This window comes from Musca autumnalis, unplaced genomic scaffold, assembly GCF_047663935.1.
Source record: "Musca autumnalis isolate F117 unplaced genomic scaffold, ASM4766393v1 scaffold_2, whole genome shotgun sequence".
NCBI classification, from domain to species: Eukaryota; Metazoa; Arthropoda; class Insecta; order Diptera; family Muscidae; genus Musca; species Musca autumnalis.
The window spans coordinates 259587402-259602124 of NW_027411755.1; the positions used below are offsets into that span (position 1 = coordinate 259587402).

At 40.9% G+C, this 14723-nt stretch overlaps 1 protein-coding gene across 9 annotated transcripts in view; it reads left to right on the top strand.

Moving 5' to 3' along the window:
* The window catches only part of LOC141391927 (metabotropic glycine receptor-like), an 86664-nt gene that overhangs the window by 35534 nt on the left and 36407 nt on the right, over positions 1-14723 (top strand). For all 9 annotated transcript variants that reach the window (XM_073964661.1, XM_073964667.1, XM_073964669.1 and 6 more), the window contains one exon: positions 8616-8852. In XM_073964661.1, coding sequence (XP_073820762.1) covers positions 8616-8852 — 237 coding nt within the window. The remainder of the gene's footprint in view (positions 1-8615; positions 8853-14723) is intronic.

Genomic DNA, 14723 nt, shown 5'->3' on the forward strand with positions numbered 1-14723 from the left:
TTTATTATTGCATACTCTCTCTAGTACATCCGCCATGGCGTAAACGGGATCTTCTCAGCAAAATTTGCTGCACTCTTTCAGGTGAAAAAGGCATCAGTTTTGGCTTATATGCCTTTCCTGATATTCGTAGAATATTTGCACCACCCTTAAGATAACTGAGAAGCCAACATATTGTTGTTATGGTTTCTGAAAAATTGATTACTGTGGAAGATTTATTTTTACTTAATGTGGTTCTCAGCATTAAAACCTTGCCCGAATGTTTGTACAAAGTTGTTTGTACAATCTTATTGTGATAAAGCGGATGATCCCCTTGTTGAAGTCATTGCTGGTAAACGATTAAAAGTGAAAGATCAATCTGGATCGAACTAGCAGTGGCAGTTCATTATTCTTTTACTCGAAATGGCTTAACTAAGAAAGCCATGTTGCTTATGTATATCCCACTTAAAGTAAAATCATAGCGAACTTATTGGGAGTGAGAGAAGCTAGTAGAAAAGATATTTTTAAGGATTATTCTAAAGCGAATTTATAGCCGTACATAATTGCACTGTAATTATTTAAAGTGTTTTGTTTAATTGTAATTAATAAAATTATGTTCTCTTCCGACGACTTGTGCCCGTCAAGTTCACACCCACACATGTCCATGTCTAGACTCTTTGAAAACTTTTCTATGGATATTTTAATTAATTTCGCCTACAATAATCCGATTTAATTCTTCAGTGGAAAATGTATTGAAATGAAAAGTGTTTTATTATTAGCTTTGATCTTTAAAACTTCCATAATTCTTCTTTTAAGTTCGTATTCCATGACCGACCATGTATTTTTAACATCGTCGTCGTCCTACTTTTGTCATAGTTTGTGACGTCAAAAAAAAAAAAAAAAAAAAAACATAGAAAGTCAACAAACAAAATGTCATTGAAACTTTTTGCAGTTGGTTTTTTCGGTTAAAGTTATTTGTCACTTACAGCAGCAGCAGCAGCAGCAAATCCTTCGCTTTACAAATCATATTCCTCTGAAGAAAATGTTGTTGCCTTTTTTCTGGTTTGCCTGCGCTAAAGAATGGCAACGAATGCAATTTGTTTCCTTTTCCATTGCACGGAGAGAGAAGCCTGTCACAAAAATTTCACTTTTTTCGGTGGAAAATGATTTTTATTGTTGTTGTGTGCCACCAGCAAGGCCATTCATGTGGGAATGAGATATGAAATTGCTTACCTTCTGTTATTTTTTTTTTTTTTTTAGTTTGAAGCGATGTGGGATTTTGGGGTAAAGAAGAAGCATGTTATTGTCCCTTTGACGTGCAGTGCCTCCTCCCTCTACAGGGGTTATACATTTTATTAACCTCGTTTCCTTATTGAATAAAGCACACCAACACACACCCATATTGTAGGCAGCACAATCATGCATATGCATGCACATGCACTTGTCATGTTTTAAAATGGTTATGCCTCCCAACAAAGTTGACATGTCACACATAATCGTCTTTATCAATTTTCCAATTGTCGAAAATTGATTTTTGATTGGAATCCATCAAATTCAGTAGCAGCAGCGGTTGGAGAAGAGGGCTTTTTTACATTGGCATTGCTTTTCAATGTAAATGAGAACAATTCTGTGCTTAGCATTGTGCACAGGTGGCAAGTAGGGTTCATAGTCAGGGTTATTCAATAGAATGCAATATAATAAAATAACATATAGGAACGAATTGAAGAAGCGGTTAATAAAATAGGAATGCAACATCCAACTGGCATTGCTTGTAATACCATTGCTGTCGAAGGCGGTCTTATAGTCGACGAACAGGTGGTATGTGTAGCTCTATTTTTCATGGGCCTTCGGTAGAATTTGGTGTAGAATGAATCTTTGGTCTATTGTAGATTCTCCAGGTATGAACCTATTATTCTATTGATCATAGGTTATATCCTTTCACACGATACGCTCGACAGCACTTTATATGTGATGGGTAGAAGACTTATCGTCTGTTATTTACACAAAGCGTCTCTTCTCCTTTCTTGTGCATGGGACATAGCAGACTGAGGTTCCCATAGGAATTCCTCCAGCCAAATTTGTTTAACCGGGAGATGCACAATGACAGTTTATAATTATCAATATGTCTTTTAATCATTTCGGCAGGCAGCTCATGAGCTCCATATTCTTTTTCAGCCGGTAATTGCTGTCATGACCTCCCTCTGGCTAGGTGATTAACATTCAATGCCATCGGGATTGGTTGGGGGTATCTTCATATTTGATACCAAAAGCTTGATAAAATTCCCCTTCCTGATCTTCAGTACGCTTTCGGTATGAGTTACCAGGTTCCCTTGGCCCTCTTTGCAGGAGAGTATGCCTGAACCATAACATTCAGTCTGGTTTTCTACATAATAAATATATACATATGTTCCCACAACATTCTCGAAGGGACAAGGGAGACTTCTTTCATGCACATCGATTGGTTCAATAATATGGGATGTACTTTTTATCACCGAGTCCGAGCGATGTGTTTTAAGACACCACTTGCAGAGAAGTTTTTCATGGGATTTGCCACCGCCGAACAATTTGATAATCTGGTCAGGGATTGAACTTCAGACATTCTGAATACAAGGCGGACGTGCTTACCACTGCATCACAGTGGTGTCCCAGTCTATAGAAAGAAGAGAGATGGGTCTTTCAAACGAGTTTAGAGATGCATCCTTTCCTTCAGAAATTGTCTATTGAAGCATCCTTTCTTTCAGAAAAGATCTACTGAAGTACCCTTTCTTTCCGAAAGGGTCTTTGGAAGTACCCTTTCTTTCCAAAAGTTTCTATAGAAACACCCTTTCTTTCTGAAAGTTTCTATAGAAACACCCTTTCTTTCCGAAAAGTTCTATAGAAGCATCCTTTACTTTTGAAAAGTTCTATAGAAGTTTTTGTAGAAGCACCCTTTCTTTCCGAAGGGTTCTATAGAAGCACCCTTTCTTTCCGGAGGGTTCTATAGAAGCACCCTTTCTTTCCGAAGGGTTCTATAGAAGCACCCTTTCTTTCCGAAGGGTTCTATAGAAGCACCCTTTCTTTCCGAAGGGTTCTATAGAAGCACCCTTTCTTTCCGAAGGGTTCTATAGAAGCACCCTTTCTTTTCGAAGGGTTCTATAGAAGCACCCTTTCTTTCCGATGGGTTCTATAGAAGCACCCTTTCTTTCCGAAGGGTTCTATAGAAGCACCCTTTCTTTCCGAAGGGTTCTATAGAAGCACCCTTTCTTTCCGAAGGGTTCTATAGAAGCACCCTTTCTTTCCGAAGGGTTCTATAGAAGCACCCTTTCTTTCCGAAGGGTTCTATAGAAGCACCCTTTCCTTCCGAAAGGTTCTACAGAAGCAACCTTTCTTTCGGAAATATTCTCCGGAAGCACCCTTTTGTTCCGAAAGGGTCCCCGGAAGCACCCTTTCTTTCCGAAAGGGTCCCCGGAAGCACCCTTTCTTTCCGAAAAGGTCTATAGAAGCACTCTTTCGGAGTCTATAGAAGCACCCTTTCCTTCCGAAAGGGTCTATAGAAGCACCCTTTCCTTCCGAAAGGGTCTATAGAAGCACCCTTTCCTTCCGAAAGGGTCTATAGAAGCACCCTTTCCTTCCGAAAGGGTCTATAGAAGCACCCTTTCCTTCCGAAAGGGTCTATCGAAGCACCCTTTCCTTCCGATAGGGTCTATCGAAGCACCTTTTCCTTCCGAAAGGGTCTATAGAAGCACCTTTTCCTTCCGAAAGGGCCTATAGAAGCACCCTTTCCTTCCGAAAGGGTCTATAAAAGCACCCTTTCCTTCCGATAGGTTCTATCGAAGCACCGTTTCCTTCCGATAGGGTCTATTGCAGCACCCTTTCCTTCCGAAAGGGTCTATAGAAGCACTCTTTCCTTCCGAAAGGGTCTATAGAAGTACACTTTCCTTCCGAGAGGGTCTATAGAAGCACCCTTTCCTTCCGAAAGTGTCTATAGAAGCACCCTTTCCTTCCGAAAGTGTCTATAGAAGCACCCTTTCCTTCCGAAAGGGTCTATAGAAGCACCATTTCTTCCCGAAAGGGTCTATAGAAGCACCTTTTCCTTCCGAAAGGGTCTATAGAAGCACCATTTCCTTCCGAAAGGGTCTATATAAGCACCCTTTCCTTACGAAAGTTTGTTTGGAAGTACCTTTTCTTTTTGAAAGGGGCTAAGGAAGCACGCTTTCTTTCCGAAAGGTTCTATAGAAGCACTCTTTCCTTCCGAAAGGGTCTATAGAAGTACACTTTCCTTCCGAGAGGGTCTATAGAAGCACCCTTTCCTTCCGAAAGTGTCTATAGAAGCACCCTTTCCTTCCGAAAGTGTCTATAGAAGCACCCTTTCCTTCCGAAAGGGTCTATAGAAGCACCCTTTCCTTCCGAGAGGGTCTATAGAAGCACCCTTTCTTCCCGAAAGGGTCTATAGAAGCACCTTTTCCTTCCGAAAGGGTCTATAGAAGCACCATTTCCTTCCGAAAGTGTCTATAGAAGTACACTTTCCTTCCGAGAGGGTCTATAGAAGCACCCTTTCCTTCCGAAAGTGTCTATAGAAGCACCCTTTCCTTCCGAAAGTGTCTATAGAAGCACCCTTTCCTTCCGAAAGGGTGTATAGAAGCACCCTGTCCTTCCGAAAGGGTCTATAGAAGCACCCTTTACTTTTGAAAAGTTCTATAGAAGTTTTTGTAGAAGCACCCTTTCTTTCCGAAGGGTTCTATAGAAGCACCCTTTCTTTCCGAAGGGTTCTATAGAAGCACCCTTTCTTTCCGAAGGGTTCTATAGAAGCACCCTTTCTTTCCGAAGGGTTCTATCGAAGCACCTTTTCCTTCCGAAAGGGTCTATATAAGCACCTTTTCCTTCCGAAAGGGTCTATAGAAGCACCCTTTCCTTCCGAAAGGGTCTATAAAAGCACCCTTTCCTTCCGATAGGTTCTATCGAAGCACCGTTTCCTTCCGATAGGGTCTATTGCAGCACCCTTCCCTTCCGAAAGGGTCTATAGAAGTACACTTTCCTTCCGAGAGGGTCTATAGAAGTACACTTTCCTTCCGAGAGGGTCTATAGAAGTACACTTTCCTTCCGAGAGGGTCTATAGAAGCACCCTTTCCTTCCGAAAGTGTCTATAGAAGCACCCTTTCCTTCCGAAAGTGTCTATAGAAGCACCCTTTCCTTCCGAAAGGGTCTATAGAAGCACCCTTTCCTTCCGAAAGGGTCTATAGAAGCACCCTTTCTTCCCGAAAGGGTCTATAGAAGCACCTTTTCCTTCCGAAAGGGTCTATAGAAGCACCATTTCCTTCCGAAAGGGTCTATATAAGCACCCTTTCCTTACGAAAGTTTGTTTGGAAGTACCTTTTCTTTCTGAAAGGGGCTAAGGAAGCACGCTTTCTTTCCGAAAGGTTCTATAGAAGCATCCTTTCTTTCCGAAAAGTTCTATTGAAGCATCCTTTCTTTTTGAAAAGTTCTATAGAAGTTTTTATAGAAGCATCCTTTTTTCTGAAAGGAAGTACCCTTTCTTTCCGAAAGGGTCTCTGAAATCACCCTTTCTTTCCGAAAGGTTCCATAGAAGCAGCCTTTATTTCCGAAAGGGTCTCCGGAAGGTTCTCCGAGGCTCTGGAAAAGGTTCTATGAAGCACCCTTTTTTCGAAAGGTTATATCTTCTTTCTTTGTGAAAGGTTCTATAGAAGCACCCTTTCTTAGCGAAAACTTCAATAGGAGCACCCTTTCCTTCCGAAAGGTTCTATAGAAGCAGCCCTTCTTTCCAAAAGGGTCTCCGGAAGCACCATTTTGTTCCGAAAGGGTCCCTGGGAGCACCCTTTCTCTCCGAAAGGGTCCCTGGGATCAACCTTTCTCTCCGAAAGGGCCGCTGGGATCAACCTTTCTCTCCGAAAGGGTCTCTGGAAGCACCCTTTTTCTCCGAAAGAGTCTTTGGAAGTATCCTTTCTTTTCGAAAGGGTCTTTGCAAGTACCCTTTTTTCCGAAAGGGTCTCTGAAAGCACCCCTTCTTCCTGAAAGGGTCTAAGGAAGCACCCTTTTTTCCGAAAGGTTCTACGAAGCACCCTTTTTTCCGAAAGGTTCTATGAAGCACCCTTTTTTCCGAAAGGTTCTATGAAGAACCCTTTTTTCCGAAAGATTCTATGAAGCACCCTTTTTTCCGAAACGTTCTATAGAAGCACCCTTTCTTTCTGAAAGATTCTACAGAAGCACCCTTTCTTACTAGGCGTTTACACCAGACAGTTTGTCTTCAAATACAACTCTGATTTACTAACACATACATACATTTGTGGGCTGTCTTCCAGCTGTCGGGTTAACAAATTTTTGAAATTTTTGTGAAAATGAAGTGAGATGATAATTCAAATGTGCTGAATACAAAAGAATATATACAACAACAAAATATGTGAACGGAAAACAAAAAGAAATCGATGATTTTCATTCATAATTTCACAACTGTTTTTGCAGTTGTCTGGACGCCTACTTGACATATGCAAATTTTAGTTTTTTGACAATCAATACATGAACTCAACTGTCCTGTCATGTGTGAACGCAGGGTTAGCTAAAACTTTTATAGAAGCAGCCTTTCCTTCCGAAAGGTTCTACAGAAGCAGCATTTCTTTCCAAAAGGGTCTCCGAAGGTCCGGAAAAGGTTCTCTGAAGCATCCTTTTTTCCGAAAAGTTCTATATGGGTATATAATCACCCTTTCTTTCTGAAAGGTTGTATAGAAGCATCCTTTCTTAGCTAAAGGGTCTCCGGAAGCTCCCATTCTCTCCGAAAGGGTCCCTGGGAGCACCCTTTCTCTCCGAAAGAGTCGCTTGGACCAACCTATCTCTCCAAAGGGTCTCTGGAAGCACACTTTATCTCAGACGGGTCGCTGGAAGCATCCTATCGATGCACCCTTTCTTTCAGAAAGTCTCTGTCGAAGCACCTTTTCTTTCAGAAAGGCTCTATCGAAGCTCCCTTTCTTTCAGAAAGGCTCTATAGCAGCACCATTTCCCCCCCTTTCATTCATCTTCTTCAGATTAAAAAAATTTCACAACATTTCACTTGTCGAATAATGTCAGATTTTTAGTCTTATGTCAAGTATTTGAAAAGATTTCTTGCAGAAAAAATATGTCTTTTTGTTCTCAAGTACTGCTGCAACTATTTGATATTGGTTGATATTGGGTGTTTGTGTTTTTATAACCCTTACCCCAATACGAACCCCAATACGAGATATTGGCTTGTTCAACAACCTCAATCTACATTTTAAAGTGTGTTGGTGTGTGCGTGTGTCTGATGGGTGTACTACTGTGCACAAGAGGTCTTTTGCACAAATCCAGGTTAAAGGTTTTTTGGTTGATTTGTATGTTTGTTGTTGTTGTCGTTGCTGTTTTACCACTTTTAAGAAAAACAATTGAAATCGTTTTAAATTTATTGCAAATTTGTAGAACTTGACGAAAAGGCAATAACAATAACCATTCACTTGTCGTTCTTTCGTTCTCATTCGTTCGTACGTTTGCCTTACCTTCTATTGTTGTTGTTTTTTATGAAATGTTTGTTGTTGTTGCTGTTGACGTTGCCATTATTTTTCCCAAGTCAAAGTGCTTCAAAGTTGTTTTGTTGAGAGGATGACGATGATGATGACATGATGACATCATTGTAACGTAAATACGATGGTGTGTATATGTATTTGTCTGTCAAAGCATAGGGTGAGAGGGAGAGAGCGAGGAGGGTTCATATATGTTTTCTCCTATTTTTATTTTTTTTTGGTTAGTTTGATGGCGATTGGGTTATTCCACCGTATACAAAAATTACTGTTGTGTGAGTGTATGAAAGTGTTCGTGATTCAGTTACAGTTTTTATTGCATTGTCTATTATTTTGTATTTGCTAAGGTGTTTTTTATTATTTGTGTCTCATGGTTTGTTTACACTTGTGCGACATACGAAGCGTATGATTAATATTTAGTTATTAGTTTTTGGGGAAATCGATGTTTGAACTATGTATGAATGTAGGTGAACAAGCAAACAGAAATAGAAACATTTTTCATATAAAAACTGACTTTTACCCCCAGTTTTTGTAAAAATTTTTATTCTTCTCACACGAATTGTCAAATTTTGTAGATCGATTTACTCGCTTTAGCGCAAATATAGAGCGCTGATTTTTAAATGAGGAATCCTTAATGATATATGGAACGGGTATACGAAAAATTAGATGTGTATGTCATCTGGGGGCTGAGATATGAATGCCTAAATTATTACGAATATAGACGAACGAACAAAAATAAGTTACAAAAACTGGGGGTTAAATTAAAATTGATTAAAAAAGACATTCTTATAGAGAGAGTTGGCGTATAAGTAATATGTAAACAATTGCAAACAAGTCTTGTAACGCATACGCCACAAAAACCCTAAATATTTAGTAAAAAGCTTTCAAATTTCAATCTTAAATTAATCTTCCATGCCAATTCCTCATTCACTTCCAAGAATCAACAAATTCTCAGAAATTGCATATCTTTGCAAACACAAACAACAACCACGCACAAAATTACCACTAATCAAACGAATATAAAATTACAACAACTACTACTCACTCCTCTATTATTATCTGCATTCCTTTTTAATTTTGTCGCTCATCTCTTGCTTCGCTGTTTCTTTTCCTTTTCAGTATTATGACTTTGCCGATATTGCCGAAGATGCTGCTCGTAAATTTGCAGAATTTTTATCCGTTAGATTTCCCACATCTCCGCCCTCGGTAATCACCGATGAAATACGTGACGAAGTAAGGCGCCGCGCCAACAACATTGCCAGCAGTGCCCTCAATGAGGATGAACATTTGCTGGCATTCGCTTTGGCAGCACCGAGCACACATACGGTTGTGGTTAAATTTAAAGATAATGTTACGGTAAGTTGGGTGTCTTTTCGTATATCTAAACCAAAAACAACAACAACGACAACAAAAATTGGTGGCATTTCAAGCCATGATAAACGTAAATGACATTTTAATAGATTTTTGATGCTGTTGTTGTTGTTGAACTTGTCTTAATAATTTTAAATTAAAAACATGGCCACGTTTTTAGTTTTTTGTTTTTATGCTAAGGCAGATATAATGATGATGAGAAAATAACGTAAACAAAACAAAATATTTAAATTGATGATAAAGATTTGTTAGAGGTCTTCTCTATAAGAACATGTAAAAAGGCGTTTGAAGCACTTCACCATAGGATAAATTTAAATCTTGCAAAATATGAGGAGACCCTTAGGAATACAAAGAAAAAAGAAAAGTGACGGTGGCATTATCATGAAACGTTTTTGGAGTAAAGTTTTCTATCTTTATACATCGGATTGACTCGTAGGAATCTTCACCTCAACAATTACGTGTTTGTATTCGTGAATACCTAATCCGAGCTCCTTTGGTCCTTGCCGTGATAGTAAAGAAACCCTGGCCATGGATATGTTCCGTTTAACAGATCGGCATATACAACATGTCAACATTAGTGAGATATAATGTATGTAGGGAATTGGTGCACTTCCAGGCCTTAGCCGCCTGCAGGACTTCTGCGATAGGAGTTATGTTGTTGTTTGCTGTTCGAAAACATCTCCCATAGTATCTCCAATTTCTTAGTCGGAGTACGTGACACCCCTAACAGCAACAAACGCCACATGTTGTTGTTCAGCGCCCCGGGAAAGTATCGTTCCTGCAATTCAAAGTCAGCGAAATTGTAGACTTTATGAGTCGGAGAAACGTCATGGTCACCTCGATTCAGGAAACAAAGATCACCGTAAGCTGTAGTTTGCACCGTTGCGATGGCGGAAGGACTTATCTTCCTTATATATCAGTATCTTCAGTACAGACCTATCTTGCTTGAACTTGACTCTAGTGACCAATACATAGAATGTGTGGAGATAATAGTAAAATATGGGACTGTCATACTACCGATAAATAGTTGTACCCTGCGTTATATGCCTGATATTAGTCCTAGGCAATGACTAGAGTGGTACAGCGCAGGTCGAATAAATTGTTAGCTCCACATAGAACGAAGACGCTACTACGAGGATAAAAGGAGATTGCCAGAGCTCGGCAGATATCACCATCGTCTCCGTAAACAGACCACTCGACCCAGTCTCCCCAACAACAACTAACGCAGCGTCTTACATCACCATCATCGTTCCTGCAATTAAATTGAAACAATATCCGCAACAAAGCCATCGAGACTGTAGACTTTATGTGTCGGAGAAACATCATGGTCGCCGCGATTCAGGAAACAAAGCTTACCAGAGCTCCGATTTACTCGCGAGTGAACATTTGGGGGGAGGTGGTAATTTGTTTTTGGGTGCAATTTTTTTGTTTGTTGTGGGGCAAGTTTATTTGGTGGTGGGGAGAGAGTAAGTTGACCTCCTCAACTTGCTTGAATTCGAAAAGAGTTTTACTTCTGAGCTCTGAAGCTTACCATTACCGGTAGATTGCAATGTTGTGCTGAATACATCGTTTTGCGGAACTAGGACTTTTACATTTGCAATTCATTTGAAGACAGGCGGATTTTTAGTTGTTTAAGTAGGTTTGCACGTGAAGTGTTTGTTAGGAGAAGGACTAGACTTAGTGGAGGTAATCCCCCCACATAGTCGTCTCTAAAGTTGGGTTTGTTGGAGGAGGAGAGTTGGTGTCGGTGCGGCGTCGTCTTTCCCTGGTGTCGATGTCGAGCCCGTCATCCGTGAGGGTGGCTTTGTCAATTGCATCGGTCCCCGTGGGTCCATTGTGCAGTCCGTGAGGACTGCATGTTAATTGTTTGTGGTCCTGTCTTGTATGTTTCTTCCGCTGGCTTGATTGGATGAGGTCACCAGTTCGGGACTGTTTGGAGTCCAACTGGTAGCGGTCATTGGATACGAAGCCTGACCGGTAGCTACATTCTGGTACCGCGGGTGCCAGGTGCCCCCCGATCCTCGGATCTGGCCTGGCAATTGGTGTTGGCCCCCTTGTAGGAGCATCGCGGTGGCAGTGGTTTAGAACCAAATCGCGGGTAGAGTATCGGCTCGAATGTGGAGTTGCATATCAACCACGTGCTTGACCCGAAGAAAGGCAGGAGTTTAGATAGGCTCCCCTCCTAACCAAGGTGGCGATCACGTCCAAATACGTGTGAGCGAATTGGTACTCGTACTTTTGTGCGGTGGCGTTGGTAGACGCAGTGTATTCACCCGGTGTTAAGAGCATTGTGAGGTAGACCGGAAAGTAGGTACTCACATAAAGCACCACGAAGTATATCGCTATTGTAGTACCAGGTCTATTAACCCCCTGTTTTTGTAACTATTTTTTGTTCGTTCGTCTATATTCGTAATAATTTGGGCATCCATAGCTCAGCTCCTAGGTGACATACAGACCTAATTCTTCGTAGACACGTTCTTTATATAGTTAAGAATTCCTCATTCAAAAATCAGCGTTTCACATTTGCGCTAAGACGAGTAAATCGATCTACAAAATTTGACAATTCGTGTGAGAACAATAAAATTTGTTACAAACACTGGGGGTTAATGAAATGTTCTGTCAAACCGTCATTTCGCTCATACCACTTTCATATCATCGTCTCCGCTAACAGACCAACCGACTGAACGCCATCATTTTCTGAACCATGGATAAGCTGAATTACAAGCGATTCAGATATTTTGCCAATTACCGCTTCAGAGAGCTGCTCAGTGTCTAGGAGAATATAACACATCACATCTGTAACCGTTTTCTATATAAAGCTGGTCAAATACCCGAAAATAAGACCAAATTTCCCAGCGGAGACGAAGGGACTAACAAATTAACATGATGAGCTTTAACAGGCTACTAGGCAAGCATGACAGGAGAAAGTGGCTAAACATCCTAAAGCTATGTATATTTAGTACAGGATTGAATAAATTGTAGACAACGGTTAAATCGTTCTCGAATCCGAGAAAGAAGGATTGTATAACGTCTGTTACTTTCAATGGTGTGACAGATGCAAAGAGGTGCGAGTATTATTTTAATCTCAGCCGACGAGATACCACCACAATTTACAATGAGCAATGCTGCAGATGTCATTCGAGAAATCATCCAAAGCGTTGAGCTCACACGGAATCTCAATGGTAGTTTGAGTTGAGTATTTGACAAGTGTCCTCAATTTGTCCTTAGACACCTATTGTGTACCAGAAACCTGGAAAGTTGGCATGGTAGTCCCGCTACTAATGTCAGGCAATGATGACAGCAGAGACAATTTTCCTCCTGTAGCTAGTAGCAAAGGCTTTACATACACTATTCCTCCTCATCATGAGAAACTACTTCCCAATCGCCCAACATTAGCATGGATTCCGGAAAAATGAACAGTGCTACAACAGCATACACACTAACCACACATATCAGTCGAGAAATTAACCAGAAAAAAGGCTGTGCGAACTGGCAAAGATGGTGGCTCATGACCTATCGAAGGCCTTCGATAACGCCAACTATGCCAAGCTGTTCGAGGACACAGAACAGACTTCCCTCCAGTCATGTTTGAAACATTGGATATTCAACTACATGTGTGGACGCCAGTCGTTTGTGAAATTTGGAAAAATGAAGTCGAATACCCTTAGAGAGAAGGGAAGGCTTTGCACTCTGAAGGTATTGGGTTCGATTCCCTGGCTAGGCAATATCAATACCCCTCACTAATGTTGGCGACATTTCCTGAGTATTTCAGCCATGTAAAACTTCTCTACAAAGTGGTGTCTTAAGACACGCCATTCGGACTCTGCGATAAACAGTAGGTCCCATATCATTGAGCTAATATGAATCGGGGTGCACTCATTGATATGAGAGAAGTCTCCCTTGTCCCTTCAGGGATGTTTGTGGAACAATTATTATTACTACCCTTAGAGTGAAACAGGAAGTAGCTAAACGCGGTTTGATACCTTCAAAACGGTTAAACCTCTATCTTTCTGAAATTTTACATCCTCCAAATAGAGGATGTAGAATTTCATAGAGATCGTTATGTATGTTGAAGATTGCATGATCTTGGCGACGGGTCCTATCGACGGATTGCACATCTTATATGTTACATATAGCTAACATAGTAAAGTTCTTCCATCTGAAGAATATGAAAAATCCACAGCTAATTAGACTGCCACACTGTTTACCACCTGGACGACTGAAATATTGGTCGATGTCCCCTAAGATATTGGTCGATGGTGTCCTGATTCCGACCACTAACTGCCCAAAGATATTGGGTATTTACCACAAGATCAGAAGTAGGAACAAGTTCCTCAAGTCGCTAGCCTGCAGCACTTGTGGTGCTGACAAAGAATCCTTGTTGACCTCTTATAAAAATAGGTCGGTCTGTGGAAAGCTAGGTGGTGCCAGTGTGACATGTGATCTGTAAAAGTACATTCTTTTAATATATAGAATACCGTTTACGGGTCTTCTATAGACAGAATACTTTTTTTCGGGCCCTCTAAAAATGTAAGACTTTTCTCATACCTCCGTATGTAGAGGAATATTTACTGGCCTTTTCCACTTTCTACGTGACTATTCCTATGTCCCATCCATAAGAAAGGAGATAAGACTTCCAACTCCAACTATAGGGGCATAAGTCTTCTGCCTATCGCCTATAAGATAGTGTCAGGGATATTGTGCGAACAACTAAAGCCCATGGTCAACGAAATAATTGGACCATACCAATGCGGCTTTAGATCTGGCAAGTCCACCATTGACCAGATATTTACTCTGCAGCAAATCCTGGAGAAGACCCAAGAGATGCAGATCGACACCTACCACCTTTTTGTCGATTATAAAGCAGCCTTCGACAGCCCGCTACGTTCAAAGGTATTCCAAGCAATGTCTGAATATGGTATCGCCGCAAAGCTCATTCGGCTTAGTAAAATGACTCTAACTGACACAAGATCTTCAGTTAAAATAGGAATAAACCACTCCGAAGAGTGTTGTACCAAAAGAGGTTTCAGGCAAGGAGACAGCCTTTCGTGTGATCTTTTCAACATCCTGCTAGAAAAGGTTATACGAGAGGCAAACGTCAAAAGAAGTGGCACAATCTACACCAATAGCCACATGTTACTTGGTTATGCTGATGATATAGACATAATGGAACGATCAGTAAAAGAAGTAACCGATACCTTTATGAAGGTCGAAGGAGAATCAGCTAAAGTGGGTCTGGCGGTAAACGGCGAGAAGACCAAGCTGATGGTGTCGACGTGCAATGCGTCCATTGAGATCGGACCAACTGTTGAAGTTGGTTCCTATAATTTTAAGGTTGTAAAAGCCTTTATATAACTCGACACCGCCGTAAACACAACAAACGACATCAGTTGTGAAATTAACAGAAGAAGAATTGTATTGGCCAACAGATGCTACGTTGACTTAAGTAAGCACTTTAAAAACAAAGCCACAACGCGTCAAACAAAAATAACGCTTTACAAAACACTGATACTACCCGTGCTGATGTATGGTTCCGAAGCCTGGGTACTTGCGCTTGGCGTGTTTGAGAGAAAAATTCTTCGAAAGATCTATGGATCAATCTGCGTTGACGGTGAATATCGACGTCGTATGAACCACGAGCTGTATCTGCTATACAACGACCTCAATATAGTTAAACGTATCGAGATGCAGCGATTGCGTTGGCTAGGCCATATAATAAAAATGAGCGATGATGAACCCGCTAAAAAGGCGTATGAATACATGCCACATGGCGGTGCACGCAGAATCGGCAGGCCTAAGCTTCGATGGAGCATACAAGTGGATGAAGAAATGAAAAGGCGCGGTATTCCAAAAAGT